The sequence below is a fragment of the Osmerus eperlanus genome, chromosome 1 (assembly GCF_963692335.1).
Source record: "Osmerus eperlanus chromosome 1, fOsmEpe2.1, whole genome shotgun sequence".
Taxonomy (NCBI): domain Eukaryota; kingdom Metazoa; phylum Chordata; class Actinopteri; order Osmeriformes; family Osmeridae; genus Osmerus; species Osmerus eperlanus.
In genome coordinates this window covers 1738212-1750512 of record NC_085018.1, presented here as the reverse complement: position 1 = coordinate 1750512, position 12301 = coordinate 1738212, and the positions used below count along the sequence as shown (strand labels likewise).

The window sequence follows — 12301 nt, the reverse complement described above, 5'->3', positions numbered from 1 at the left end:
CGACTCCCTGCCAGTGACGATCCAAACACCCCGACTCCCTTCTACTGGCCTCTTTCTGCAGCTGCTGTCAAGTGCTCCACATGTCTTCACCCTCTGGTGGTATTTACCGAGCAATACAAGTGACGTACCATCTCCGGCACAGGCTCATGTGGACGAACAGACGATGGATCTTGTCCCCTTCATCAATTGAGTTCAATTAAGTTATTTTATTAATCATTGCAAAAGCGTGTGTAGCCCAATCTGTGTTGCCAGGAAAACAGGCAACAGGAAAGCATTTCTTCCTGAAATCTATGGCTACTTTTCATATATGCTGTTCTTTTGATGAGAAATTAAAATAGATTTCAGGATTGCAGTGTGATTGAGAATGGTGGTAATGTACCTTGTTAATTTAATAGTTATTTAACTGTGGACAAAAACAAAAATATGTAATTTATCTTAAAGGAAATGTACATGAATAGTTTGAAAGGCTTTGCTTTCTATTCATGTTTTGTTTGTTTTTTTTGGGGGGGGGGATATACAGTTAGGTCCATAAATATTTGGACATTGACACAATTTATCATTTTGGCTCTGTATACCACCACAATGGATTTGAAATGAAACAATCAAGATGTGCTTTAAGTGCAGACTTTCAGCTTTAATTTCAGGGTATTTACATCCAAATCAGGTGAACGGTGTAGGAATTACAACACATTTTATATGTGCCCCCCCCCCCTTTTTAAGGGACCAAAAATAATTGGACAAACTAACATAATCATAAATCTAATTGTCACTTTTAATACTTGGTCAATGACAGCCTGAAGTCTAGAACTTCAGGCTGTCATTGACCTGAAGTCTAGAACCCATAGACATCACCAGACGCTGGGTTTCGTCCCTGGTGATGCTCTGCCAGGCCTCTACTGCAACTGTCTTCAGTTCCTGCTTGTTCTTGGGGCATTTTCCCTTCAGTTTTGTCTTTAGCAAGTGAAATGCATGCTCAATTGGATTAAGGTCAGGTGATTGACTTGGCCATTGCAGAACATTCCACTTCTTTGCCTTAAAAAACTCTTTGGTTGCTTTCGCAGTATGCTTTGGGTCATTGTCCATCTGCATTGTGAAGCGCCGTCCTATGAGTTCTGAAGCATTTGGCTGAATCTGAGCAGATAATATTGCCAGAAACACTTCAGAATTCATCCTACTGATTTTGTCAGCAGTCACATCATCGATAAATACAAGGGAACCAGTTCCATTGGCAGCCATACATGCCCACGCCATAACACTACCTCCACCATGCTTCACTGATGAGGTGGTATGCTTTGGATCATGAGCAGTTCCTTCCCTTCTCCATACTCTTCTCTTCCCATCATTCTGGTACAAGTTGATCTCGGTCTCATCTGTCCATAGGATGTTGTTCCAGAACTGTACAGGGTCTTTTAGATGTTTTTTGGCAAACTCTAATCTGGTCTTCCTGTTTTTGAGACTCACCAATGGTTTACATCTTGTGGTGAACCCTCTGTATTTACTCTGGTGAAGTCTTCTCTTAATTTTTGACTTTGACACAGATACGCCTACCTCCTGGAGAGTGTTCTTGATCTGGCCAACTGTTGTGAAGGGGTTTTTCTTCACCAGGGAAAGAATTCTTCTGTCATCCACCACAGTTGTTTTCCGTGGTCTTCCGGGTCTTTTGGTGTTGCTGAGCTCACCAGTGCGTTCTTTCTTTTTAAGAATGTACCAAACAGTTGATTTGGCCACACCTAATGTGTTTGCTATCTCTCTGATAGGTTTGTTTTGATTTTTCAGCCTAACGATGGCTTGCTTCACTGATGGTGACAGCTCTTTGGACTTCATATTGAGAGTTGACAGCAACAGATTCCAAACACAAATACCATACTTGAAATGAACTCTAGACCTTTTATCTGCTCCTTGTCAATGAAATAACGAACTCCCATGAGGGAATAACATACACCTGGCCATGGAACAGCTGAGCAGCCAATTGTCCAATTACTTTTGGTCCCTTAAAAAGGGGGGGCCACATATAAAATGTATTGTAATTCCTACACCGTTCACCTGATTTGGATGTAAATACCCTGAAATTAAACCTGAAAGTCTGCACTTAAAGCACATCTTGATTGTTTCATTTCAAATCCATTGTGGTGGTATACAGAGACAAAATGATGAAAATTGTGTCAATGTCCAAATATTTATGGACCTAACTGTATATACTATAATTCAGCAATATTTGCATAACCTCACTTTTTGCCATCGTAAATGAACAAACTGTTAAAAGTGTTGATTGGGCAGTTTCTGTTGATTCATATTTGCTGCTTTGGCATCATCAGTCCCACGTACATTACTGTATGTGTATACTTGAAAAATTAAGTCTGTCATTTTAATTTCAGACCGTCTTTCATCTATAATATTGCACATTTTAAAATGTTGGAGCACTGACCTCCCATGACGTATAATGCGCACAGATTGTTGGGCCACTAACTTTATTATTATTCAACTAAACGTTATTTCAGCTACAGCACTATATGCAGGGTTGCTTAGCTGCTTTTCTGTATGTTAAACATTGCTGCTTAGATTTGTTTTATGTAGTAATGCTATCTATAGCTGTACTATAAGCAAGATCATTTTTGTTAGTAAACATTTGTTTTCTGGCTTTTGTATCTTTGTGCCTGTTTTAATTTTTCCTGTTATGCTAACTTCCTCTGTGCTCCATGAGAAAAAAATTATGTTGATGACTTATTGAAAATTATGAATTATTTGCTTAAAAAAAAGTCACATATTGTAATTAAGATGTTTGTCTGCACTGCGTGATGCTGTAAAGCAGATTATTTGCTAGTGTTTATTGGTGTGCCTGATAAGAACCTAACCAATGGCTATACATTTTACAAATGTAAGTCTCCAGACCCATTCATTGATATTTTCTGTCAAAGTTTTAGTTTTAAGATGAACATAGATATAAACAATCACATGTATTCAAGAGTAGTTTTGGTTATTGTATAATTTTTCTTATGGTTGTATCATGTCTACAGAAAACGTGTATTTTACCCTCTGCCAGGAGAGTAGAGCTACTGAACTGGACAAACGTATGAGGGTACGACATTTGAACAATGACGTGTGCTTCGCTTAAGCCCTCACTTCATCTGTGTAACAGAAAAGTCCTTTACATTGACGTGACAATGTTGCTTATGTTTTTAGTTCACACAGCCCCCAATATGTGCTGGTTCTGTTGTCAGATCAGTTGTCTTGTCATTCTCTAACTGGTAAAAGTTGCCTTAACGTTTTTTCTTTTTTCAGTTTTTACAGTATAATGGTCATGCCTTTTCATAGCTGGGCATTTGGTATCTTTGTCCTGTACAGGCTTGCATTTTATTCCGTCCTTGTTACATTTGGCCACAGTCACGCTCAGGTATGAAACCATGTTTTCCGAAGGCATAGAGTAAACAGATCACTTGACAATCTCTCCTTCAACTACCAATGCAAATAAATGTTCTAACAAGGAAACAGACGCAACAGTTTGTCCCAGTATTTCACTCTTTATTTCTTGAGGTAGGGTGTGTCAGTTGTCATATTTAATTAATCTCTTAATGTAAACACTAGTGCTGTGCACAAACCCAATTACATGTATTATCTTTATTATATAACTCACTGGTAACAATATATATATATATATATATAGATATTTTAAAAATCCCATCCACATCCCAACATGGCTTCAATGAAGTAAACTAACAGGCTTAAATGACAAAGTAAACACAGCCATCTAAAAGGTGTACACTCAGTAAAACACTAACCGGTCAACAAACCACCAGAACAAGCTGTATGTTCACTGCATAAAGGAGCCTGCTGCCGTTCCTCATGAACCGTTAGCTGTAGCGACACTGGTGAACCATCACTGCCCAACGCTCTCAGGTAGGACAACTTCTCCTCAGCTTCCTGCACCCTGACATTCTACATCAGCAGAGACTGGAGAGACTTGCGAACTGTGGCCATCTCTTGCTGTTGCTGTGAATTCAAACAGATCCATTGTTGGTGGAGAATATGTTTGTTTTTTGAATATACATTGGTGCCCCTTTAGTCATGGAGCGCATTATAACATGAATGGGGTTAGACCTAGAGTCTGAGGGGTCTTTCCACCACCAGAGTGCAGCCACAGACACAATCAGACTCCCCCTGAGTCAACTTCAACCAGGCTTCTGTCATTCCCGTCTACTCACAGTATCCATGAGAATCTTCTTCTGGAACAAGGCCATCTCTTGGCGTAGATCTCCCTGAACGGCAGTCAGCTGGCTGGTGTGGTTCTTCTCCATCGCTTCCAGGCTCTACCGGGGAACAGCCAGGACACGCACTGTTCCTGTTTCACTTCACTCACATCCTTACCTCCAGCTAGCATGCCAACAATTCATTTATGATTGCTTTGCTGCAGAGGTGTGTTTACCTGGATGTACTGCTCTATAGAGGTGATATGTTTACCTGGATGTACTGCTCTATAGAGGTGATATGTTTACCTGGATGTACTGCTCTATAGAGGTGATATGTTTACCTGGATGTACTGCTCTATAGAGGTGATATGTTTACCTGGATGTACTGCTCTATAGAGGTGACATGTTTACCTGGATGTACTGCTCTATAGAGGTGATATGTTTACCTGGATGTACTGCTCTATAGAGGTGATATGTTTACCTGGATGTACTGCTCTATAGAGGTGATATGTTTACCTGGATGTACTGCTCTATAGAGGTGACATGTTTACCTGGATGTACTGCTCTATAGAGGTGACATGTTTACCTGGATGTACTGCTCTATAGAGGTGATATGTTTACCTGGATGTACTGCTCTATAGAGGTGATATGTTTACCTGGATGTACTGCTCTATAGAGGTGACATGTTTACCTGGATGTACTGCTCTATAGAGGTGATATGTTTACCTGGATGTACTGCTCTATAGAGGTGACATGTTTACCTGGATGTACTGCTCTATGGAGGTGATATGTTTACCTGGATGTACTGCTCTATAGAGGTGACATGTTTACCTGGATGTACTGCTCTATAGAGGTGACATGTTTACCTGGATGTACTGCTCTATAGAGGTGACATGTTTACCTGGATGTACTGCTCTATGGAGGTGATATGTTTACCTGGATGTACTGCTCTATAGAGGTGACATGTTTACCTGGATGTACTGCTCTATAGAGGTGATATGTTTACCTGGATGTACTGCTCTAGGAGCTGTTTGAGGGTCTTCAGCCTCTGACTCTGTGAAGCCCTCATGTGTTGAAACATCTTCTGCTGGTGCTGGAACATGCTCTGTGTTCAGGGACAAACTGCGTTTGTAAAAGTCAAACTGAGGAGTTGTATAAGAGACCTGTTCAATGATCAAAGTTCTGGTTGTCACTTTCAAAACGGCACATATTGTTTACATTTACATTTAGCAGACGCTCTTATCCAGAGCGACTTACAGTAAGTACAGGGACATTCTCCCCGAGGCAATTAGGGTGAAGTGCCTTGCCCAAGGACACAACTTCATTCGGCACAGCCTGGAATCAAACCTGTAACCTTCAGATTACTAGCCCGACTCCCTAACCGCTCAGCCACCTGACTCCCTTGTGGTTTTAAGAATAACAGTTCAGTTTTCCTGATGAATGGTTGGTGTGTGGTGCCTGGCAGCCCCTTACCAGAAGTTTCTCCTCCTGCTCCTTAGACTTCTGTACATCTGTGTCCCACTGTGTGAAGACTGCATTGAACTGGGTGGAGTACGCCTCTGTCACCTCACTCCTGCAGGGCAGATATCAAGTCCAAATGATTCATATGCATTTCTCTTTGTTCCGTTAATGCTCATGTTTAGCAGTTTATCAGTATCTGACCTGTCTTTCTGTTGAGTCTTCCAGAGCTGCTCTATCTTGTGATTGCTGGTCTTCACGGAAGCCTTGGTGAAGGTCTCTAAGCGTTTCCGCTTGGCCTGGAACGCCTTGGTAATGTCGGCTGAAAGCAAAAGGAACCATGACTGATGTACAGACAGCAACGTTGTCAATAGCTGCGTCATTCCAGATCACATACCGATGTCTACATCAGAGCAAAACAAATATTTGTTGGAAGAGGAGAATTAGTTTAAGTGCCACCTTGACCCTACCTCCAAATCTGTCCAGCATCATCGTAACATTCCCTCTGAACACACAGACAAATTGGTGAAAACCAGACATTTCATTTGATCCGATTTCTCCGTGTTTCAAATATAATACACATGTATTTTACATCGCTAAGGAGTTAAAATTCGTGAGCAGAATAGGCCTACAGACAAAAACATTCGGTGTCGACGCTACTGTACCCTTCGGTGATATTATCTTCTTCTTCAGAGGCCATTCTTTTCCTTCCCACCAATGCGTCTGCCACAGAAAGCATGTCGAATTTTCGTTAAAATCAATAACAATCCTGAAAAGAACTGGATAACTTCAGAACTTTATTAATAGTGTGGTGGTAAACTGTCGATTGGCACCTTCAGTCACGGATTCGTTCATGCCGTTTCCGTGAGAGTGGCTTGAGGCGGTAATATGGCCTTTCGTTTTGGCTTTCTGAGCACGTCCTTTGTTAGTTGCCATCTTGTTGGGTTTAGCTATTCTTTTTTTATGAAAACAGAAAGATAAGTGAAGAGAATGAACCGATAATTTAGCAGGTAAAGCCAGCAAGCTAACGTAACGACATTTACGACGGCTAGCCTGTACAGTAGTAACCGCTAGGCTAGCTAGATTAGCATTCGCTTTGTCTCTTCATTTCTGGCGGGTTTGAGCTAGGCTAACCTAATTTAAAAAACATGAATAACCATACTGGTAATTATTGTGAACTGTTTGACGTTGTAATGGTGGTTTTACTTACTGGTGATTTTCCACAGTTTGGGTTCTCTTTGGTCTGAGAAGAGAAGCTGTAAGGGCGGGTGACCTTCTCTAACTGAGCAAATTTTGAGGTAGACTACCGTATAGTACCAGACCTGAGTGTCACTCGGCCAGGCCAGGGCGCCAAGCAACACTACGACACTGCACGAGGATGGATAGAAATGTTTTTTAATTCTGTTGTAATTCTGTCTGTTGCGGCTCAGTAGAGGAAACATAAATGATTCGTCCATCTCCCTACTTTGTCTTCGGGTACGATCTTTGCATCATTTTTCACGTGACCTATCTTCGGATAGCCTACGAGTCGTTGGATCCTTTTTCCTTCTAGAATAAATCTTACTGCATCTAAACCAACCAAGATAAATTTGAGTAGGATAGAAGGGAATTACACATTTGTGAGGCAGATAATAATTTTTTAAGAAAAACTCATGCATTAAATACAATAGGCTACATCATGACAGTTTATTTGAAATTGTAATTTATTATCACACTAGCATTTAATTATCACGGCAAACAAACACTGCTGAACTGTAAGTAAAGTTAAAAAGTTAAAATAACAAAACCTGCAGGCCTACTTGTGAATACATTCACGTCTTACTTTACTAAACTAGAATCTGCTCACCCTAACTACACCACGCGAAAGTGAATGAGGTAAGCAAATACTTTCTGTTTCCTCTTCTGAGCCTATAGGGACTACAGATCATGTAAAAAATGATCCAAAGATTCGTACGAGAAGACACAGTCGGGAGATTAACGAATCCTTTACCCGAACACACGGTCGGCAGATTAACTAATCTTTTACCCGAAGACACGATCGGGAGATAAACGAATCTTTTTCCAGAACAAGGTCGGCAGGTGAAGTTCTTTCGGCTACGAGTCTTTGGATAATTGTTCAAGTGTGTCTAACAGTCAATATAAAACAGTGTAATTGTGCGTGTCCAACAGTCAATATAAAACAGTGTAATTGTGCGTGTCCAACAGTCAATATAAAACATTAGGCTATTTGTGTAGCCTACCTAACAGTCAATACAGTATACTGTGTGTCTAACAGTCAATATAAAACAGTATAATTGTGTATCTAACAGTCAATATGAAGCAGTGTAATTGTGTGTCTAATAGTCAATATAAAGCATTATAATTGTGTGTCTAATAGTCAATATAAACAGTATACTTGTGTGTGTCTAATAGTCAATATAAAGCATTATAATTGTGTGTCTAATAGTCAATATAAACAGTATACTTGTGTGTGTCTAACAATCAATATAAAGCAGTATAATTGTGTGTCTCCAGAGCGATGTTGGTTCTACTGTGTCTCCTGGGGCTCCTCATCCCTGGAGGCACTCCTGCTGGTGAGTCTATTTACCATCAAGATGCAGAACACACGATGTGTTGACAAAAAACATGTTTCTGAAATGTAGTTCATAGTTTACCTGTCAGATTTCTCTAGGGACGTGTGGCAGGGAGGAGTGGGTTACTTTACACTGTAGATGAAGGTTACATGTTTACTGTAGGGCTTGATTATTTTTCCACAGTTAAAAACTAGTTTTCAAAGAAATGCCATGACACATATTTATGACACAGATGGATTCTGTGTGTCTATTCTTTGTTGTGGGTTGATTTAGGAATGATTTAGGAGCCTTGATTGATGAACCCTGATTTAGGAACCTTTTGATTTTAATATCATCCCACGATAGCTCTGGTCTGATCTCTCACCCATGTTCAAGTTTTATTTAAGCATCTCCTTTTTCTCTGTTTAAAAGAATTCCTTGCACTCTCATCCCTGTTAGTCGCTCATAATTCCTGAGGAAGAGCGGGTTGTCTCATGCACTGTCAGTTTGGCATTCCTGGGAAGCTGCTGAGCTCTCCTCAGAAAGGAGCTTATGAGGCAACACCTGATGAGTTGGACCCTTTAAAGGGGGTTTTAAGAAGAGGTCCTTTTCATAAAAAAATCTCTCACTTCTGTTTTAAGTTACTGGAAATCTCTTTGGGGTTGGACTGGGTCCATGAGGCTGTAGCATAGAGCTGAATGAAGGGCCAGCATTTTACATTTAGTCATTTAGCAGACGCTCTTATCCAGAGCGACTTACAGTAAGTACAGGGACATTCCCCCCAAGGCAAGTAGGGTGAAGTGCCTTACCCAAGGACACAACGTCATTTTGCACGGCAGTGAATCGAACCGGCAACCTTCTGATTAATAGCCCGACTCCCTAACCGCTCAGCCATCTGACCACAGATATTTTAGAAAAAATACCAAGGATTTGCTAGGAAGGCCTTGGTTGATGTGTGAACACTGCAGGCAGCTGGACTGTCTCTGGAGGAAACACAAGCTACTGAAGGTATCAGCAGCAATGCCAGGACTAGCATTAAGTGTCAGGGCTAACATCGGCTATATGAATGAATGAGTAATCATATGCGAGTGCAGAGTAACCAAGCATGGTGAATGACTGAAATAAAGATCTGGCAAAACAGTGGTTGCATGGTGCTGTATGAACGCACAATGCTATTGATGTATGAGGAAAGATTCTGAGTGTTTTTTGTTGTTGTTATTATAACCATATAACCACATAAGCTGTAAAAATGTAATGATTGTCTAACTTAGATACGAATTGAAAGAAAGTGCTGAAAGAATGAAGTTTAAAAAGAAACCCATGTAAACTACTGACTGTACATGGTGAACGTTTTGTGAATGATTGTACTGAATGGTTCCATATGGTAAGATGTCAACACATTATAGAATAAAATGTGTTGATGTGCATTATCATACACATAACACATGATATCACCTTAATGGGGGGGTATATAGATAGATCCCCAGATAGCAATGAAGTCACCCAAATGGGGTGATCAGATAGATCCAAAACCAATAGAATCCATAAGTAGTTATGGATTAGGGCATGTGATAAGCCTCTAGCATATTACATAAACACCTCCCCCATCGCAGCATGTGATAGGGGAGATAATAACAATAATTCAATAAACAGTCATATTTAAAGGAGATAGGGATTACTATTTCTAGATAATCATATATCTTTGTTCAAGTCTAGATCACCACGCCCCCGGGAGGTCTGCAGGTGCCCACCTGAACCATGCCATTCCACACCCGAGCCAAGAAGATCCCGCCGTGTGTGCCAGTCAAAGCCAATGCCAAAGGCACTGGGATTGGACCCTCAGGATCACCCTCAGGATCACCTCAGGGCTGCGTCCTTTCTCCTCTGCTCTTCTCCCTGTACACCAACAGTTGCACCTCCAGTCATCCGTCCGTCAAACTCCTGAAGTTTGCGGACGACACCACCCTCATTGGGCTCATCTCTGGTGGAGACGAGTCTGATTATAGGTGGGAAGCGGCCAACCTGGTGACCTGGTGCAGCCAGAACAACTTAGAGCTCAATGCTCTTAAGACAGTGGAGATGGTTGTGGACTTCAGGAGGAACACAGCCCCACTCACCCCCATCACCCTGTGCGACTCCCCAGTCAACACTGTGGAGTCCTTCCGCTTCCTGGGCACTATCCTTTCCCAGGAACTCAAGTGGGAACTGAACATCAGCTCCCTCATCAAGAAAGCACAACAGAGGATGTACTTCCTTCGGCAGCTGAAGAAGTTCAACCTGCCAAAGACAATGATGGTGCACTTCTACTCAGCCATCATTGAGTCCATCCTCACCTCCTCCATCACCGTCTGGTACGCTGCTGCCACTGCCAAGGACAAGAGCAGACTGCAGCGTATCATCCGCACTGCTGAGAAGGTGATTGGCTGCAATCTGCCTACCCTCGAGGACCTGCACACCTCGAGGACCCTGAGGCGAGCGAGGAAGATTGTGGCCGACTCCTCCCACCCTGGACACTCCCTGTTTCAGTCACTCCCCTCCGGCAGAAGGCTGCGGTCCATCAGGACCAATACCTCACGCCACAAAAACAGTTTCTTCCCTTCCGCTGTTGGCCTCTTCAACAAGGCCAAGGGACCACACTGACTCTAATGACTTCTTGCTTAAAACACACTGCTTTTTGCACTGCATTACAAAATGGTATCTTGTACATTTGTATTTTTTGTAATATTTGTATTTTTGTATTTTTATATTGTAATTTACGGCAACTTATATTTTATTTTATTGTATATTTAATTCTATTCTAATCCCACTTAGTACTGCTAGTTTATGTACCCTTAGTATAGATAGTCCACATATTTAAATTTTAGGTATATGTTTATTGTATGCACCTTCCTGCCAAAGCAAATTCCTTGTCTGTGCAAACTTTCATGGCGAATAAATCCCATTCTGATTCTGATTCTGCCGACCAGGTACTCATCATTAAAAATCCTCTACTGAAGGACCAGATCACCAACCTAAACCAGAAATGGAGGAAGAGGACCCGAGACATGGTCCCTACCTGGCCTGAGGGATGCACCTTCGACGTGAGCCTGTGTGAGGACGTGAAGGTCCTCATACGGAACCACTCTGGGAGAGGTGGACCGGCCAAACGACTGAGGAAGAGAGGAGGAGGAGCTGAGGATGCTCAACCTGTACCTCAACGGGGGAAGGGACTACCGTGCCACCGCCGAGGCCTGTCAAGAGAGCCTCCAACCCCCTGAATCCAATAAGACATTATCACTCCCCAAGCTGTCTGAGAGGCCCCCACCATATGGGCCTCAGACGATCGTACAAGCTCTGGAGCCAAAAGTCTTTCAATTCAGGGGCAAGGACAGAGAGCTCTGACCAAGAAGATGACAGTTTAGATGAAGACACCGAAGAATGTTTAGGAAAGAGTAGTAAGGGAGCATACGCTCATGTCAGAGCTGAGCTGAATGAAGCTGAACGCCCCTGCACTAAAAAGACTGTCATGTGGAAGGGGGGGGGGCTCCAGAGAAAGGCACAGTGATTTAGATCAATTCTCCAATCATGTGGTCCATGCAATAGAACATTTCAGAGAGCAGGAGGCAAAGACGTGGGAAAATGACATAAGTGAACTGAGAAAGCTCACTCAGATGCAGTTGAGACAGTAGTACCCAACCCATACACACTGCTTACTAATGTACCGCGATGACCCAAGTATTTTATCAAACACCATTCTTATGTATATCGACAAGCTTCTTTTGGGCTCAGTCATACAGATTACAAGTTGGCAGGCCTGATTGAGAGGGAACAGCTTGTACTGGACCGAACAAAGGTTTACGGTATACTCCACCAGCTTGTAGTATCCAGAGGTTAGTATTAAAGCACCACCGCAAATCCAGCAGACAGCATACCACTTCCGCATGAAGGCGAGCCTCATGATTGTGAAGCACAGGTCCCTGAGTATGTTAAATTAAGATCCCACCTGAGCGCAGAACCGCTCGCCTGTGCTGATGTAATTTTTTGTAGACGGTTCTTGTTACAGAGAATCGGATGGGCGGAAGGTTGGCTATGCAGTGGTGCAGATGCATGAGACAAAGGTAACAACAA

General features: G+C 42.1%; 1 protein-coding gene across 1 annotated transcript; it reads right to left on the bottom strand.

Moving 5' to 3' along the window:
- Nucleotides 1-3550: 3550 nt before the first annotated feature.
- sycp3 (synaptonemal complex protein 3) lies at nt 3551-7085 on the bottom strand. The gene is made up of 9 exons (XM_062449589.1): nt 6853-7085; nt 6476-6597; nt 6308-6365; nt 6113-6147; nt 5847-5964; nt 5658-5757; nt 5191-5289; nt 4200-4304; nt 3551-3987 (listed from the first exon to the last, which is right to left on the bottom strand). The coding sequence occupies exons 2-9, from the start codon at nt 6576-6578 to the stop codon at nt 3934-3936; spliced, it is 672 nt and encodes a 223-aa protein (XP_062305573.1). The 5' UTR covers nt 6579-6597; nt 6853-7085; the 3' UTR covers nt 3551-3933.
- Between the last annotated feature and the right edge of the window lie 5216 nt (nt 7086-12301).

Bases quoted from the DNA above. Each gene is read 5' to 3' on its own strand.
- sycp3 (XM_062449589.1), bottom strand. From the start codon at position 6,578: ATGGCAACTAACAAAGGACGTGCTCAGAAAGCCAAAACGAAAGGCCAT. The intron at 6,148-6,307 runs GTACAGTAGCGT...CTGTGTGTTCAG, and splicing joins GAAGATAATATCACCGAAGG to AGGGAATGTTACGATGATGC. The intron at 5,965-6,112 runs GTAGGGTCAAGG...TTTTGCTTTCAG, and splicing joins GATGCTGGACAGATTTGGAG to CCGACATTACCAAGGCGTTC.